This window comes from Strix aluco, chromosome 16 (genome assembly GCF_031877795.1).
Source record: "Strix aluco isolate bStrAlu1 chromosome 16, bStrAlu1.hap1, whole genome shotgun sequence".
In the NCBI taxonomy this organism is placed as follows: Eukaryota; Metazoa; Chordata; class Aves; order Strigiformes; family Strigidae; genus Strix; species Strix aluco.
The window spans coordinates 6950971-6970839 of record NC_133946.1 but is presented as its reverse complement, the minus strand read 5'-3'; the positions used below and the strand labels follow the sequence as shown (position 1 = coordinate 6970839).

Sequence of the window (19869 nt, the reverse complement as noted above, 5' to 3'; positions counted from 1 at the left end):
GACTGTATGTTGATATAAAGCCTTGATGATCTTAATTGTTTTTATTGGCATATCATAAATCTGTTAGGTATTCTGAAATGATCACAAATGCTTTCTTAGAATCTAGGAAGTTGATAATGAGTGATTTTTGGCTTTTGGTGGTCTCTGCAGTGATTACATAGGGTAAAAATCTGGTCAACACATGATCTTTAAACTTGAAATCCAACCTCCATTAAAGTGACATCTCTCTACTTAATATGACAGTGCAAAGACTGTTTCACTGAAGGACAAGGTTTTGCCAATTGTTAAGCGAGTTGCTTAGGGATGCTTTCGTTGTTGTAAGTGCAATGTCACTTTTCATCAATCTGGAAGCTATTCCTGGTTCCATGTCTGTTGAAAAATTTGGCAATTTTTATTGATGTCTCTCAAGCCTTCAAAATTTCCATATTGAGTTTTTGTTTTTTAAATTTTCCTGGATTTTAACTTTTATTGCAGATTTGGGAGGGCTGGGGAGGATTATATTTTTTCTTAAGTTTTAGTTTTTGCAGTGGGAAATGTTTCATTTTAAATTCTGTGTGTTATTTCCATATTCAGAGTTCCTTCTATTCATTTTGCATATGCATTTAGCACATTCTTTTGATGGTTGGTCCAGCCATTATATTTGGAAAATGTTCTCTCCCATAGTAAATGGGGTGGGGGGAAAGACAAAACTGGGCCCGCCTTGCCAAGGAGTAGTTGTTTTACCTTGTCGGTATTACAGTTTCCTTTATTTAATGTCTAGTTCATACTTGTCTATACTTTATGACTATTCACTAAAGCTGAGTTTTGGCACTGAAAAGCAGTCTAAGGTAAACTTAATTTTCCTTTGCTGAAATGAGTGTCTGGGACACCGCTTCCGTGATTTATAAATAGGATCTGAAACATTTTAGGTTTGAGTTCCTGAAGAATTAAGAATAGCAAGTGAATAAATGATGCTTGGTTAGGGGCGTTGTCACTCTGTGGTGAGGTGAATTGTAACAGCTCAATAAGAATAGGTTCTGTAACAATGAGCTTCAGTTCACTTATGTTTAACAAATTAATAAAACACAAGGTGAAAAATCATATTTAGAGAAGATTGTATCAGAACTTCTCTTTTCTATTTCCTGTCCTAATGAGCTAATTCAGATTTTATAAGGGGGAGGAGGGCATTTCTAAGAATACCTGAGTGAAATGAGGGAAGAATTTAAGACGGGAAAGAATAGCTGTGTGGCCAGTAGCAAAGTTAAATGCAAAATGGTGAAAAGTTCTGAAACAGATACATGTTCTGTCTAGCTGATAAACTGACATTTCAGTATGAATTTCTGCTTATATAATGCTAAATAACTACATGAGAGAAACCACTGCAGGTAGATACTGCAGCCTCTAAAATTTCCTCCCCCATTTTGATTAATGTAGGTCGTCAGGCAATAAAAGCAAATATTCCTGTGAGTGCCTAGCTAACTGTAACCCTCTTCCATAACAAACAAAATTGCTAATCTTTTTCCTTTTATTCAAGTGTGAGTGACAGTTCAAAGTTGTGAAATCATCTATTCGGAGAAGGAAGTATGATTAGGAATCTTCAAAATGTGGCTCAAGGTTGCTATAAAAAAAATCAGGGTTTTTAACATGTATTTGTAGACCCTCATTTTGCAGTACAAAAAATATATTTTTCCATGTGATTTCAGAGCATCGGTGTAAGAGAGTCCCTTTTGGGTTTAGAAATGAACCTGACAGCATTTTTCCAGGATTGCATCATATGTTTCACTCACACTTTCACATCCTGCATTAAACCACATGCATGCACATCAACAAGACAAGATTGTAAAAGGAGTGTGACTGGGGAATTGTTTTCATGATATTTGATAGCAGTAATTGCGACCACTGCTGTTTCAAAGCAACTGCGGTTATACTATACTATGTCAACAAAAGTCACTTTTGCCATATGGAAACCTAATTACTTCAGAATGATCTGTTAGAAAGCACTTTTGAGATAGTCAGGCCATTTATACAAATCAGTAAAAAATATTTGTCCATGAAACCTTCCTTAAATAAGAGCTTTCATGTGTTTTAGCTTGAACATTACAGTGATAGTTTTGGAAATATTAAAAAAGTAGGTTTCTATTTAAAAGGTGGTAGGGAAATTTAGTAGGTGATAAGAAAATACGAGTATTTCCCTATGACTTCTGTGATAAACCTGATCGTGCTATTGTTGAACAGAATGGAGGGTTTTTTTGCTGTTCTCTTCAGCAAGACCCTAATATTGTGGGAAATGGGATGAAATATAGAATGCTACATTTTAGTGAGATCATGTGATGTTGGAGATAGTTATCTGTGTAGTATTTGTTCCATAAAATGACTTAAAGCTTTCTTTTTTTTTTTCCCTTTCCTTCAATAATGTAGGTTTTTTTCCCTTCTGTAGCCCAGACATGCCTTGTTTTTACACTTGGGTGTTTGTCATTCCTGAATTGTTTAGGGCACCCATTAATCAGACATCTTTTCTGTCACTATGAAACTAGAAAATATTGCAAGATTTAATAAAGTGTGATAGTTCTGTACCTAGACTCTTAGCTGTCAGTAGCTGTTACTACTAAAACGTGCTTCTAAAAGACACTGTAATCTTTATAATTGTAAAAGAAATGTTGCAAGCTCTATGAATGTCTAAGCTTTGCCATGAAGCTAGGTTGACTGATGTGTTTAAAGGTCTGTCTTGGTTGTCAAGGTACAGAAGTGTAATTTATGGATGGCCAGTTATGTACATGAAGTTTTAGACAGTTTATCTTCTGGCTCTAACTGCATCGATTTCTGACACATAAACCATCTGTTCTGAGCTGCTTTTCTTGAAAGCATTTCTGTATTGGGTCATTACCATCTACCTAAATCAGAAGACATAAAATATTTAGAATAAGATTTATTCATATGTCATTAGTACTGGGAGCAGCAGTGACCCTGGGGGATAACAATAGTTTTCTGTGTTCCTGCCAGGCATAGCAATACCTTCCCAATAGCCCCTTAAAAGAAAGGCAGTGCAGGTTCTCCTGGCTATCTTCTTGCTTCCAGCTGCTTTAGTCTTGCTGAGGACATCTGTGCCAAGGAGCCGCTCCTGGGCTCCAGGACCAGGGCTGCAGACTTGCTCCTGCCCTGTGGGCTTAGGGCCGAGTAGAGCAGGTTGGTTGTGCCTGCACAAGGCCCAAGTCTCCTCTGATTGCCAGATGGCAGCCACCAGCCATACATATTCCTTTTTTTTGTGGTTTTTTTTTTTCCTAGTTCAAATTTCCTGAAATAATCTCACAGGGTTTTATCACAGACCTCCAGAACAGTGTTTAATACCCTTAACATGACATGAAAGAACAGGGGATGTGACAGGACAAAGTAGTTTAAAGGCACAGAATCATTTGGGCTGGAGTTGGAGAACTCAATGGAAGGCAACAAAGCTGGTATGATTTGACCTGTAATGCCCTTCTGAGCTGTTCCTGGGGTTATAAACAGTTTATGTCTTGGAGGAGACTTGCTAGTTTTCTGCAAAGGAGAGCCTGAGAGCAAAATTAAATACAGGCACTGTGGAAAATCTGGAGATGAGAACTGAAGAGTGAACTGGGAGGTGACATGATTTGACACTGCATGCCTGCTTTCAGCCACAAAGTAACCAGCTTTATCTCCTTCCCATGCTCTCTGAAGTAGCTTATGCACAAGTCTGCAAGTACCAGGAGTACTGGAGCTGGCTTCTTGTCATCTTGTTTCTGTCACAGTGCTGGCAATCTGAGAAGGTCATCCAGGATTTGTTCTTCAAATTTGACATAATCATTCAAAATTTCCAAAGAGTATAGTTTTGTCAGATATAATTTGGTCTCCTTACGTTGACCTGTGAGCTCAGTTGGTTCAACATTCATGAATTACTTCAGATAGTCTAGTCCAAGCAGAGGTATTATGGTAAAATAATTTAATTCTGCTTAATTTTTAGTTGTGTTAAACCCATTTATAGCTGCTGGTAGTTTGTTTCTGTGAGAATATGATCAAGTACCTTGTACATACAGTGGATGTTGTATGTAATGAGATGAAGATACAGTGCTGTGAAATGGCACCTCTTTGAATCTACTGACAAGACAGAGTTGATTATAAACTAGCTATGTATTTCTGAAGGGATTGGTTCCACTGGAGCACTAAACACAGAAGAGTTGCTGTCAGGACCTGAGAGAACCAAAATATCTTAATAGTCCTGACCAGCCTCACCTGGGACCCAACCTGCACTCTCTGCCTATGACCCAGGAGCTCCCTTTGACCTCATCCCCCCTTCTTGCCTGAGCCATGTTGTGGACAGACCATTTCCAGCCTTGCTTTGTGGCTGGAGCCTCAGCTTCTCTGGTAGTCTTGTGTCCAGCTGTGTCTTCTGCTGTTTCTGGCTTGTTTTCCTGGACAGACACTAGACCTGACTTGTCGCTTCATCTTATAAGAGGACAGTTGGCTAAAGCAGTAATGTCACCAGCACTGCCATACTCGGGTAGTGTGGGACTGCACGGTTGCCAGTGAGGGCTGCCACCACCTGTGCCAGGTCACCCTTGGCTCCTGGCTTACCTTCCCTCATGCAGCAGCTCAACTCTTGCTGCTCGCTGTGTGTGTCCACCTTGCTTCATGCTGCTGTTAGCCAGTCCAACATCCCTGCCCACGCTGCTTCTTCCTCTTCTGCACTGGAGGAAGTAAGGTCAGGTTAGACCTTCACTATGGAAATTATTTTGAAGAAGGAACTTCTTTAAGGTTTTTGCAATGTTTTGTGGAAGATTTTTTTAGTACAATATCATGAAGCAGAAGGCTTGTTTTGACAGCTTTTCTCCAAATGCAGTCTGGACTAGTTGACCTTCCTCCAGCAGGTTGCCAGAGAATTTTGTGTGACTCCTTTTAACAGAAGCGGGTGCTCTTTTAAGACTGTTAGACGTGTCCAATTAAAATCTCCTGAGAAAGCATGGGGGGGGAGGGGGGGGGGGAGTGGGCAGAGATGAACAAATGCTGCATTACTTCTTTCTAAAGGCTGTAAGTCACAAGGGGAAATTCAACGTGTGAAGCAGTCTGTAGAGTATAATGAGAATTTGCCTCAGGGTACAGATACTCATTGTTTCTTTGAAGAAATTAGTATGATGTGAAAAGAAGGGTGCCAGTCTAGAAATGTGTCTAGTGCTAACAGCTTTTTTTTCCTAAAGAAAAAAATGCCCTGGTCTGTGAGAACTGAGCACTTTTTTCTCTTTTCCCCTCCCTCTCTTTTCCCCTCCCTCTCTTTTCCCCTCCCTCTCTTTTCCCCTCCCTCTCTTTTCCCCTCCCTCTCTTTTCCCCTCCCTCTCTTTTCCCCTCCCTCTCTTTTCCCCTCCCTCTCTTTTCCCCTCCCTCTCTTTTCCCCTCCCTCTCTTTTCCCCTCCCTCTCTTTTCCCCTCCCTCTCTTTTCCCCTCCCTCTCTTTTCCCCTCCCTCTCTTTTCCCCCAGAAGAATGGCAAGGGATTGAAAACAACAGTTAACGACTCCCTTGTGCTCTGATCTATAAGGTTGTTTCATATCTAGAGCCCCTTGGAGGAATTCAGGTTTCACTGTTTTTTATTGACTCTGGTTTTAGTGAATAGCTGTCTTTACTTCCCTACTTTCTTCCTCCTTCCTCTCACTTGTTCCAGTATGGTCCAGGAGGTTATGCGGTGACTGTGACACAAGGTTTACTTGGAGTTTTCTTTAAAATGTTATGTAAAACTGGTCAGTGTTTTCTGCTAATACAATGTAGAAAAGTATTAATATCTCCTTGTAAATATTTTGAAACATAAGCGTAATTTTTGCGAAACAAGGAAATGTAAAGAAGTGCAGTTGGAACAAGAATCATGGGGGAATGAGAGCTAGATGGTGATCTGAGGAATAGGTCTAAACATTTATAAGGCAGGTGTATATGTCTAAGACAATTTATAAGCTCCCATTAACATATTGATAAAGTAAGTAGAATGGTGTTTATGCCTGGAGTTGCCAGGGTATATAGATGTGAGTAGTTCTGTGCATGTAGATGTGTTCTGCAATTAAATTGCTGCCATCATATGTCTAATAAAAAATCATCTGTAACTCTTTCTAAACTGTCTTTGAATACTGACATTAGGATGCTATCAGCAGCTATTGCAAGGGGAAGCGTACTCCTGTGTCTTTTTTGTCCTGCACATTTTGAAGAATTATTTTGGACTTTTAAAAACAGAATTCTGGACATAGATCTAGGCACTGGTAGAGACACCATTTTCAGTTTTCTACCTCTTAGCTCATTTGCCATTGAGTAACTACTGACTCCAGAACAGAAGCAAATATTTCATAAATCAGCATTAGAAAAGCAGCACATTCAAGTCGACATGGGGTCTGAATTCCTCCATGGTTTAGAGATTTCTAAAGTTACATAGTAACAATGTTTCATTGCTTCTTCATTTTGGCATGGATGGCGGCTCTTCTTTGAGGAAAAGAAACCTTAAATGAAAGTAAAGTAAATGCTAAAGGATTCTTTGTATGTGTCTCAGTAAAGCAAAAAGCTTGCTGTGGTAATTATTCTGGTTCAGATATTGATACGCTGTATCACTAGCATCTCCTCTGGTATCAAAATCATGTAAGTGGAGCTACTCTGGTGCAATGAGAGCCTGGCTCTGTGTTAAACCTTGATCTTGTAGCTACTAGATTACATTTGTGTGTTGCTAAATGGAAGACAGTGGCCTTTCTGAAGTGTTTATGGTCTTTAGTCCTCAAGACCTGTTGCTTTACACTGACACTCTGATTCTTTCCTAACATAGATATGAAACTAATTCGCTTCAACTTTCGGAAAGTTCAGTTCCTAGTTGAAAGTCTGTCTTTTTTTTTTTTTTTTTTTTTTATTTTAAATTCAGTGAACTGAACCACACACTAAATCCCAAAATTGTAGTTGGTAATTTTCCTAAAATATTGATTCAGCTCGGAACTTCATGTCTTGTAACCTATCATGATGCTTTTGAAAAGACTTTGTGGTTGACAACGTCATGCTGTTAAATTCAGTTCTCATTCTTCTTTTCTTGGAATTCTTTAATAGACAAGGAAATATGTTGGTGGCAGTCACCCATCTATGCAAAACCTGTGTATTAATTTCATAATACCTAAGTGTTATGCTAGCATGTATCATTTATCTAACTTTTTTTTTCAGACTTTACCTGTACGGAAGATTCCATGCAAAGCCAATGCTCCTTCAGGGTCTTTTTTTGCACGAGACAACACAGCAAATTTCTTATCCTGGTGCAGAGATGTAGGGGTGGATGATACCTGCCTGTTTGAATCAGAAGGTTTGGGTATGTATTTGTTTATATGGTAGTTGGTAATTTTAAGTAACTTGTGTTTTGCCTTGAAAGACAGAGTGGCTGTCTTAATAGGTCGTGACTCCAAATCTGACCTGTGTCTGACTGTTTTAATTCTGCCTCTTATCTGAAGCATGAACAAATAAAGTACGCATCACTGAAAATTCATTTAAGTCCATTTTAAGAGGATCTGAAATGAGACAAAAATCTTGCTATAATATCTTGCATACAGATGGTTTTTTTTCCACCCTACACACACCTTTTTGATCATGGAATGCTGTTCCTTAGTTCAATATATAAGGTGGTGCTTTGCTGTTTTGGGAGAGTAGGATAGAAGTGCATGCTCAGTTTTGGCCACAGACATTTAACTATTTGTGCAGATTCAGTGGGTTGCACAGGAGGCAAGAAAATACAATTTTTTTTCTCTGTGTCCTATATTGACCTTTTTTCCAGCTGATTCTCTTGTGCAGCTCTGGACAAAAATTATCCAACACTAGTGTTTCAGGGTGTTCCATCAAAAGAATTGGACTGCTTAGGAAATCACTGTTCTAGTACTACATATTCTTCATTATTTTAACTCTTCTCATTTCAAAGGAAAACTTATGAATCTTACCTCGAGAATTTTTCAGCCAAATATTATAAAATGAAGAGAATCGAATGTTTGTTTGTTATCTGAACTCAGATAAAAGTATAAAGCAGTTGTGATGATAGCTCAGTTTCTATGGAAGACAGATGAACACACTGTACTGGATCAAGAGCTGCTTTGTTCTGTTGCTCAAAAGGTCTTTGACTGCACAGTTGAAGTTCTTATCTGTGTCGCAACTGATCTATTCCCCTTCTTTTACAGCCTTGCTCTTCTAGCACAACTATTTCTGAATAATTTTTTTTTATTTGTCTATTCTTTTATCCTGTGAGGTTCTTGAAATTAAATTAAATCATTTTATATCTCCAGGAAAAAATGCTTGGCAGAGAAGAAACTAGTATCAGAAAGGTGACAAACAGTAAGGAGGATATATGTATTGTCTCTGTTTTGGTAATTAAATCCTCAAGAGAAAATTTCTATGGATGTGGTAAAGCATGTGGAAGATGAATAGTAATTGTATTTCTAAAGATTTGAAATGATGGAGAAGTTGGACATTACCTAGGATAAAGAAACTTGCAAAGACAAGAAGGAAGGAGACACAGGCCTCCAATGTATGAGATAAGCCGAACAACCTGTGGTTAATCCAACACTTAAATGAATTTAGACTTCGTACTGCTATGGTAAACCCATCAGTTTACCACTGTTCCAATAATAGGTTAACTGTGTAATAGAGAGTGTGTTTATAAAGAATTTTGTTGTGCATTGTTAAGAAACCAGATCTCATTTAGAGATGGAATTGGCATAGCTGAAATACCGACATTCCCTGGATAAGTTAATTTTTACACATACGCAGTGCTTTGCCTGCCACAATGTAACACTGAGTGCAAATGCACTGGGAAAGCTGCTGTTCAAGATGCCTTCCTCTCTCAGAAAACTGAAGTGAAATATGCCCAAATACGCAGTGGGCAAACCTGTGCTGTATTAGATTTGTTTGATTAGGGACTGATTTTCTTCACTGATTGAAAACTAGGTTCTGTTGTTTTCCTTCTCTGAGTGTTACTGTTTATAGAATGTGCTTGTTGAAAAGACTTCTGGTGCTGGAAATAAGATTAGGACTTGATAATATTTTGACCTTTTTTTTTCTGAACTTGAGAAGGTGATAGTGACCATGCCATTTCTAAAAAAGATAAAAATAGAAGCTACAATTCTCCCTTGGTCTGAGCTAGAACTCTTAAAAGTTTTGATTTCATTTGAGGTTTTTCTAATGCATTAGGAATAATGATGAGACATAACAGTTGCCAATCTAAAGTTTTTATGTTCCTCTCTTTCCCACAAATCACTTCTCCACTGCATGGGAAATAAAAATTCAGCAAAGGTAAGTAATACCAAAGGTTCTGTTCAAAGTGGTGGGAAACGTGTGAATGACAGCTCAGTGTTCATACTGCGTCATGGAATTCTACTCCATTTTTGATGATAAATAATTGTGGTGAAATTATGGTTACAGACATAACTGTTTTTTGTGTTTCTTGTCTTTTTTTCCCCAAGGCTAATTAACTGTATCGATATGTAAATTTGTAGTGATAAAGCAACTATTTTCTGTCTATATTGAGGAACCTTACTGTGCTAATGTTCTTAACTCACTCGATTTTTATGTTCTTTTTTTACTCTATTCTGCCTTAAGGTATGTAAATATTGTATTATTTAATTAGATGCACATAGTGATATTTTCTTCATGCCACTGTATCACATAAAAGATTCCTGAGGCTTTTTTTTTGAAAATTTGTATTCTAATGTTATAAGAGTAATTTTTAAGATTTATGGTACTGAAACATTTGAATGATGGATTTATGACACTAGTGATTTAAAAAAAAAGTTCCCAAGTCTATTCAAAGATCATCAAAATTGAGTATATACTAGCTAAGAAATTATTAATTGCTATTATTTCTCATTACTTCAAAATATGTTCTCATCTTGATGAGTTCCGAAGTCTTTGAAATCATTCAAGTATAACTGCACACAAATGCATCCAGCACTCCCACTTCTGTAGCACTCAGATGGAAGCCGTGTGAGGGCATTCCTCACTGAATGGAACGGTGTCAGGCAGACGCTATGGCAGGTGGGTGCAGTCCGTGCCTGAGGAGCGTGCAGCCGAGTGATGTTAATGGGGATCTTGAGGGTTCCTAGAGGTTGTTTCTTCATATTGTTAACCTTATAGGGCTGATACGGACAAGCAGGTGAGTAGAGACCTACTCATGTCACTTTGTGTCCTTGTCCATCACTTGGGGACTGATTTAGTAATTTAATTACTCGGAGTTAAGCATGGGTTCAAATGTTTTGTTGGATTTGGGTTATTCAGCTGAGCTAAACAAGGAAATGGGATCCAAGTCTTCAAAATAAATAGAAGGGGAAAAAAAGTGGTGTATGTTATGCTGGTAGATATGATTATGCTTTCTAATCAGTAGAGGTACTTTAAAGATCCTTGTAAGAGATCAGTACAGAACCCAGAAGTTTGAAAACAATGCACTTGTACTACTAACTTGTAGTTGATGAACGTTATGATGCTTTAACATAGTTCAAAATACAAACAAATTGGAAATACGGTTTTCCGTGAAGATTTATAATACAGGCAAAGCTGACTGGTAGCAATCTGTATGTATTTTGCCCTTTGAACTTATCTTAATGCAGAGACATGGCAGGAAAGTCCCAGAGTTAACACCTTTGCAACGATGGTGTACCTGTTGTATGAGGCGCAGAAAAGACAGTAGTGTCTGTAACAAATACAGCAACACAGTATGTGGGGATAATCTTGATTGCTGCAAAATAGAGGGAGACTATACATGCTCTCTACACTTGTTGAACAATTTAGCATGTTTTTCATAGTTATTTTTATAGTTAGTGTATTTAAAGAAGAAAAAAACTAGCTTTCTTCATACCAAAACCTATGATCCAAAGTACAAACTTTGATCATCTGGGCAAATCTTGAGATACACTGTCTTCGAATGGGGTTCTTAGATGTATCAGAGGTCAAACGTCCCATATCTAGGACTTGAAACATGATGCACAAACTCTTTGCAGTCTAAGAAAAGTAATACTGTCTGTAACTACTGTTCCCATGATACATGTATTTTGTAATATCCGCTTTGTAGGTTTTAGTGCTATGGTAATTCAATTTATGGAAACATTCTAGATGGAGATATTTGTAATTATGGTGCTCAAGCCTGAAAGTGTAATACTTGAAGAAAACTCTTTTTGACCAAATAGTAGGAATGGTAAGATTTTCTATGATTGCTTTAGTAAAGTGAATTTAAAGCATAAGTTATAAACTCTTTGTTGGTAACATAGAGTTGTTGGATGATTATAGGATTTGGAACCCGTGAATATTCTGCATCTCTTCTATGATAAAGAGTCTACCCAGCAAGAAAAGGGTTTGCCACCAAGTGTGCCAGCATGCTAATGTGTGTTGCTTGTTTTGAGAATTCTTGGATGATATTGTATTAATGTTTTGTGCTTGTATATTATGTAACTGTGCGTGTGTACACACAGTATGTGATATGGACTTCTTTTGATGCAACTTATTTGTTGAAGTTTAACGGACAGGTTTCTTCAACAAAAGCACCTAGTGTTTTAGTGGAAATAATAGATTTAAACACAAACACCTCTGTCTATTTTAATGTTAGTTTTAAGTTTTTTAAAAAACACTGAAATGTTGATTGCTTAAAATATTTTATGCATGGGGCAAATGATTTTTTTAAATTAATACTCTAATTTATCTGATTTCATGTTACAAGGCAGAAGTATTTTCACCATTCTTTCACAGTGGCATTTACAGCTTGTAACTCCATGCTAAATTCTACATGTAGTTGCATCAGAATAAGGCTTTGTCCTGTCTTTCACAACGTTTTACTAAACAATTCATAATATTGTTGAATATGTGTCATTTTGAGGACTATAGAAGCATCACGGACACTGTTATTACTATTGGATTAACATCTTAAATGAATTCCAGTAAATTACTGGTGTTCAGATGATCTTTATATTCATTCTAGATTAGTTCTTTACTATCCGTACATCTACTTTGTTTGAAACCTTAACTGTTTTGAGACTTTCTTAAGTGATAGTACTGAAATGGGGAGTGACAGAACACAACTCCTTGATTTTTAGAATGTCATAGTATAACCCTTTGATGCAGAAGCAAGAATGTGTTTGGAGTAAGTTGAACAGAGTAAGCAATGTTTCAAAAAAACAAAACAAACAAAAAAACCCCTACTGTATGATCAGAAGAAAATGTATTAAAGGAGGAAGTGAAAGGCAATAGGAAGAAGGATCAAAGGATCAACGCTTTGAACAACTTCCCTAAACATGTGAATTCTGATGACAATTGGAAGCCTATCATAATAAATGCTAAGACCCTTCAGAAGATCACTTCTAGTGAGCAAAAACATGCTTTAGAAGCAGAGATCATATCCATTTTTTTGGTTCAGCTATGACTGAGATATTTTTAAAAAAAACCAAAAACTTTATGTTTGGAAGAAAAACTGACTCCACTAGAAATGGCATATAAAGATGTTAGGAGCCAGGGCTTGAAAATTGGCAAGGAGGTGTAAGAAATTTGTTCCTGCATCATGGTTGGGCATTCTGCTAATTTAAAAAAAAAAAAAGACTAACCAACCAAAGCAAACCAAAACACAAACAAAACAAAACCCGTTAAGTTTGTTATGGTGAACAGTCTCAGTTTATATGTGCTCAGCAAACACATGGTCTTCGTGTGCAGGGTGTGTTCTGTCTCCTCACAGCCCTGGGTCTGATCAGCACTGAAAGCAGAGGCTGGTCCTTCTCTGCTCCCTCTGCTTCTCCTCGTAGCATCCAGGCACTGGGGAAGCGAGCGGCCAAGGATGCAGGAATGTGGTGAACAGTAGGTAGGAAAGAAATGAAGTACAGGGAAGGAGAACAAGGGGTGAGTGATCAGGAGAGGAGGACCTGTATAGGAGAAAGGGGCAGCAGCAAGATTGAAGCAGTGTGCAGAAAGAACTTGTAGCCAGAGAGGAGCAGGGGTAAAAGCTATCTAGGAGCTGAAAATGAAGTATTGTTAAAAAAGAGTGGGTGGAAGGAGCTTGAAAAGATGCAGGTGCTGAGGACAGCGGATAAGAAGGATTTGAAATGGATGAGATGGAAAGCAAAAGGGTCTGTAACTGTCGGACACCTAAAATAAGCCAGACCTGTATGCGCTTTTTCAAAACTTTCACACTGCTTTCTTGTCAAGCAAATATAATCAGTGAGATTCTCTGGCAAGGTGGATATTTCCATTCATCTTACGCAGTAGATCTGTGTAGCATGTGTGTTTTCTACATTTACAAATTGCTACTTGCTTATAGTCACCTACTCACATGATTCACCTTGCTAATGTTTAGTAGAGGAGGACTGGCCAATGATTCCTCAGGAATATTTTCTTCCCTGTATGAAAACTTGAAAAATTGTAGGAAATTGCATACAAAAAATGTATTAATGATGCAAAGTGAGGTGCTTGGGCTATAATTAAGGGTGGCTGTACTACATTAGTTAAACTATTTAGTACAATATGATACACATAGCAATTTTTCATGTGGTCATGGGCTCTTTTTTCCGTAAAAGAACTGTGTTCTCTTTAGGATGGACCTTGCTTTGCCAACATCTTGGTATGGTATGGTTCATGAAGGTAAAGAAACTCTTGCTGGTATGTTGTTTTCTTCTCACATGCCTCATTTGCTGCAAAAATCTGAAGATGTTTGGAGAATGATCCAAGATGTTGAAGGACAGTATTTTGATATTGCTACTGAGTGGTGTCAGAAGAAGTAACTATGGCTATATGACATAGCTCCCATGTGTAGCAGGAAGATCCATATCAGACTTTGTAATGGGATCACTAGTTGTGTTGGCTTTGATTTCATACAAAATGTAGGATTAGGAAACTCAACAGTACCCTGGCAGTAAGTATTTCAGATTAGTACCTAGATAAGTGTGCTTTTTTTTGTTTTTAATCTAATACTTCTACCTTAATTCGATGTAGAAGATGAGGATAATAATACTACTTGCATCATAGAAGTGTTAGAGAAATCTTCATTTTTGCTTTTTCTTTGAATTCTTCACAGCATACAGCAGCACTGTTGTGGAAGTGAATTGCTGACTGTAGAATTTAAATGATGTGCAGTGAATTGTGTATGTGGCTGTAGATAGACTGAAGATGGTTTCTCAAAGTAATTTTTCAGCTTCCAGTACTTACTATGTCTAACTGCATATAAATTGATACAATTACAGAAAATGTGTTACTTAGCAAATGTCTGTTTGCCATACAGGATATCTGAGATTAAGCAACTGCTCAGGTCAAAAAGTTGAGGTGGTGCCTATTACTGAAATGCAAATATTAATAGAGATTATTGTAAGTAATTCAAAAAATGATAGATGTAGTTCCCACAGGTACAACAGAATACTATGGGTACAGAAGCTACATTTCAACCTGAGCTTGCAACCAATCACTTGAGAATGAATTCCTGTGGTCCTCAAATGATATAAGTTATTACCATATATATATGTACAATTACATGTTTATGAAGCTGTGTGCAAGTATGTAGTGTAGTTAGCTATGAACTGCATTACAGTCAGAATTTAAATGTGAATTTAAAGTACAGTACAGTGAGAATTTAAATGTGAATTATGAGGACTTCTACAGATTTTCTTTTTTAGTAGCGTACTTATTTTAGATAATGAAATAAGTGATTTTGACACTGTATAGTGCCTCCAAAGTAGTTTTTGCCATCTCTCCAATCAGATGTCTTGAAGTGCTTTGAAAATATCAATTAATTCAACTTCTATAAGTAAAACTAAGAAAGGACATGTAAGAAATGTTTCTCTTTCTGTTCTCTAGATGGAAGTATAAAGGCAGCTTTTTTTCAAAAAGCTTAGGAAGCAGCCTTTTGAAAGTGACTGTAAATATTGAGTTTTTTCAGTTATTGTGGAATAGCACCAGACAAAAAGTATCTTAAAATAAGTACTTGGAAATCAAGGCACTTGAAAGTGCTACTTGTTCCAAAAAAGCAATGGTCTTATTTGCTCGCTCAAGGTTATACTGAACGTTTGGGACCAAGACAGGTGTGGAAGTGCTGTCTTGTGTCTCTCTGGCTTTTGCTGTAACTCCTGACCAGTCTCTTGTGAGGTGGTAGCCCATTAAACTGCAGCTGTGCTTTTGGAAAAATTTGGAAAATTTTATTTTGAGAATCTAAATTATTTCCAGTGGGTATTGCAGTACACAAAATACCATTTGCTTGTCTCTGAAGTTCCCAAATACATATGCTGGTATAGTCCTCAGGAATGCTAACATTTTCTTGTTGGAAGCACTGTGACACTGTCATTTTATCAGATGACCAGATGTTTGGTTTTGTGGTTGGTTATTGCCTGCACAGCTCTTCATCCTCTAACAATGATTTCACTGTGTCACGTCATTCAATATGAAATGCATGAAAAATGTCTAGATTATGTTGAGTCAGAATCACTAAAGGACTTTGAATTTTGTTTGGGTAGAAGAGCTTTAAGCATTGACAGAAAAACGTTTTATCTTTTTTAATTAAATCCTCACCCAGTTCTATTTATGATTCTTTTTGCAAATAATATTACTTAAGCCTCTCTCTCCTCTCTTCCAAAGTCATTCAGATGTGCATATGCGTGTGGATTGCAGTTCAGAAATATTGGACTCTTGTTGGCTATTCCAAAACTGCTTTATTCCATTTATAGTTTGGGGGATGCCTTGTTTCTTGAAATCAAGTTTTATTTTGGGGCAGTCCCAACTGGTTTAAAACCAAAGCAGCAGGATAGATTTCTAGGGTCATGAATCTAACACTTTAAAATACTGAATGCTAGCATAAAATTTACTGTGTTGTGGCTAGGAAGAACATTGAGAATAGCTGAATGTCCAAGTCTGCCTCTTTTATATTCTTAATAACAGATGGCTGAAGGATAAAAATACTTTCCCTAGTGCAGTGCCATTTTAGTTCTCATGCTCTGCAGTTTCACTTCTGGAAGTATATTTGGATGAGATTAGAGAGGAAGAATGCATACATCTCAAAGTGCTATATATACACAGTAAAAGGTATTGGGATGAACATTCAACTCACACAATTTACCATACATTTAGTCAAGTCAGCGGAGCTGGAAGTTGAAGTTGTAGAAGCTGAAGATCTGCCCCAGGGCGTTAGTTATTTAGAGATGTGGATTCCCATTCTGGATCTCATACATACAGTATAGGACAAAGTAATGACTTTCAGAGCTTTAACTAGACATTGAAATATCTTTTTCAGGTATGATATTTTTTTCTTCATGAACTTGAGTTAGGTGAGTCTTTAGAAAACCAAAATGTTATACAGCAGATGTCTTGATTTGTTTTTAATGAGTTAAGGTCAATTTTGTTGTGTTTTCTTTTTTTCTGACTTATACCAATATTCACACAACTATTTTTTTGTGTCAATTCAATCTGAAATATTAAGAAATAAATCTTTGAGTTATTGTGAAAATTTCTAAAATCTGAATTTTATCCACAACATGAGGGTTTTACTGCAATAGGTATTTCTGGAGAGAAGATGACAACATACTCATCATTACTTTTTTCTTTTTTCTTCTTTTTTTCTTTCTTCTTTTTGGAATTTTGTGGAGTTGGTTATGCAAACAGCCACAGGACTTTCCTCATTTACTGATTTTTTGGGTTTTGCATACATATTTTGCTGGGCTTCTCTACAGAACATTACCTATCTGAATTGGGAGGGCGGGGGTTGAAAAAGTCATTACATTCGATTATGGTGGTATTTGTTAATGAGAACTTCATGCTGTGTTACAGCTGCTTCTGAAGCTTAAAAACTACAGGTCTTGTGTGGAAGCCAAGCCTGAAAAATTGAGTATGTGTGTGATATATATACAGAAGAAAAGGGGTTTTTTTGGTTGGGTTTTTTCCTATGATGAGCTGAATTCTTAAAGTATATTCTAGTTTCCTATTTTCTTTAAGAGTAGATGTATAACAAACTCAGGACCAAATTTGTAATGAGATATATTTTGCTATCTGCTAATGCAATTTTGTTATTTGTGTGATGTAAACAGGCTAAGAAAAATAGTGATGTAAAGGATAGGAATTGTGCTAGTTTGCAGAAACAAAAGTACCACTTTAATGTCATTAATTTATTTTTTGACATCCTACTAATTTTAGTGTTCTGCCAGAGCTTTTGATTATTTTTGAATAGTTATGAACTGCTTGCAGAGTACCAAGTAGCCTAAATAATTACTCAGTGATTTAGATTTAAAATGGTATTTTCAAAGGAAGTAAAGGATAACTAAATGGGAATTTCCTAAATTGTCTGCACTCTGAGAACCACTCTTCAATCCCATCCTTTTTACTGTAGTGAAAGTCCACTGCAAGCCAAAGAAAACCAAGTTTTGTCTGAGTCAAGAGTTACAGAGGTTGATGATTAGGTTCCATTCATCACTAAGATCTTTAAAATAGCTTTTATTTATAAATGTTTTCCATCTTCATTTTGCTTTTCTAGTTCTCCACAAGCAGCCAAGAGAAGTGTGCCTTTGTTTGCTGGAACTTGGAAGGATTGCAGCAAGGTAGGTGAAAATATCTAAAGGATGAAGAAATATTTACATTTTGACAGCAGTAGCTGTTGAGAGACTTATCAAATCAGCACATCTCAAGCTCACTTTTACGCTCATTAGATTCAAGGAGAATTCTTGTCTTGATGTCACTCAAGAATATCTTGTGGGCAGTTGGTAACAAATATAATGAAATCTCTGTACTATCACCCCAGTGAAGGTATTTGTTTGCTATTGTCATGTTAGGATGGGAAATATTTGAGAATTTTTTTCTAAATAAAGCTTTGAGCTGTTTTTCCTTCTAATAGTCAGCTCTATCTATAAACAATTGAGATTTCATTAACTTTACTGATAATAAATTGATCTTCACATGACCTAAATCTGTCCTAAGCAACACTGACTCTTATCTTATTATTTAAATGAATTTAGCTCTGATTTTCACCAAGAGAAGCAATACAAGAATTGAGTTATCAGTCTGTTCTCTCTCTGTCAGATGATTCTAGCCAGGCTGGACCTTCAATTCATTGTAGCATTACCTCTGATGTCAAGACAACAGTGCCTTTTGCTAGATAATCAAACTGTCAGTAATTAGACTGTGATTTTTTTCCCCTTTTTGCAGAAGCAGATTTAACCAGCATAGCACATAGGATTTGCTACAAAATATATAAACAGCAGTGCTGCTGCCCAGCCTTGCGTACAGATTGCAGTTGCATTCATCCACATGTATCAAATTGGAGTGCCTTGCTATTCAAATAGTTTCATTAATTTCAGAAGAATTTATTGTGGTTACAATTAATGTGGAAGAGACCCCTGTTTATTCCAAGCTTATGAACTAGTATTTTCATGTCATAATTGCATATGGGTATTCATATTTTGTAAATACAACTCACTTGAGAAGATGCTTAACTAGAAATTTGTCTCTTGGTCAAGTTCCAGAAAAGCCCTCGCTGTCAGTGGAAGCTTGCATATGAATAGTGTTGGCCAGAAAAAGAGTTGATTTCCAGTTTGCAGGAATTTTCTTACCTCTAAAACTCGGATTCAGTCCAACATGGCCAAAAAAAAAAAAAAAAAAAAAAAATTTAGCTCTCCATGAATAAAAAAATATTCTGATCAGTAGGTACTCAGTGAAATTGATTTTCATGAATCTTAATTTACCTGAGCAAACAAACTGTGCTTTCAAGGTCCCCAGCTTGGAGACAGACCTTCCAACATCCAAAAAGCCTATATCCAGGGGCATACCTGTCAAGAATGTCTGCCCCAGGTTGATTACTTGATTGTATCCACCTTCCTCAGGGAGTGCAGATCAGTGGTTAGGCAGTGTTGGATTCTGCTAAAGTTGGTTGAGTTAGTGTAATCTCATTTTGCAATGAGATTTGATTTCTCAACAGATCTACAAGGGAAGTAAGATAGAATCTTACCCTTTGTATTTGTCTTCTGTCTCAAGCTTCCATGTCTCAGATGCTTTCTGTTCCAGGCATGAAAACAAATACCGAACCAATAAATGAACCATGTTTTCATTTACTATGCGTATCTATCCCTTTGCCTTTAAAATATTTTTATTTTTTTTTTATTGTTAATACTTGTATATTACCATATACCATTAATGTATTTTATGCATTATGTTACTGTATTTTATTTTTGTTTATAGCTTAGGGGTCAAATAACATGTCTGTCTACTTGTTCCTGCTCTAGTATCTCTTTGAAAACAAAACCCCATTTATAATCTTGGAAGTTTCCAAGGTGCACAAAAACTGTTGAAGGGGAACATCAAGTTAATAAAATTGAAAAGCAGACACATGAAAGCAAACAGACAATTTTGCCTGAGCTATGGCAAGCTAGAACTATATGGAAAAGGAGAATAGATAGCTGCCTCCACTAAGCATAGGAAAGAGCATAGTTTTGCTGCTTGAAACAGAAGTCAGATGTATGTTTGCTTTGTGAAGCAAACTGGATCTATTGACAGTCTTAGGGGTCTGCTTTCCAGAACAGGAACTGCCTCAGTATGTTTTTAAAGAATGAAAAAAAGAGACAGTGAATAACTTCTTACTTTTCTCTTCTGTTTTAGAAGCAGAATGATATGTTCCAAGTGGCTTATTCATCACAAGGAGCCAGCTCTTAGCACACTTTGCTTAGCTAGATTACTGTTCTTCAGGGTCTATAACTCCCATAAGTCAAGTTAGGCCTTTCTTCTTGATGAAGGTAGGCTTGGGATTGAGGCACAAGTGAGCAGGAATGGGGGGTGTTTGAGGACATAGAGTTGAGCTCTGTTCTGCTAAACTTGAACCTGTTCAGCAGATACTCTGTGGTTGAGGGGAGACAGTTGATACTTTGCCTATGCTTTAGCAATGCTTTTAGCATGTTCTCTCATAG

General features: G+C 37.0%; 1 protein-coding gene across 1 annotated transcript in view; it reads left to right on the top strand.

Moving 5' to 3' along the window:
* GAS2 (growth arrest specific 2) overlaps positions 1-19869 on the top strand; it is an 86477-nt gene that overhangs the window by 20904 nt on the left and 45704 nt on the right. Inside the window, exons 3-4 of the mRNA XM_074842534.1 lie at positions 7163-7304; positions 17451-17514. Coding sequence (XP_074698635.1) covers positions 7163-7304; positions 17451-17514 — 206 coding nt within the window. The remainder of the gene's footprint in view (positions 1-7162; positions 7305-17450; positions 17515-19869) is intronic.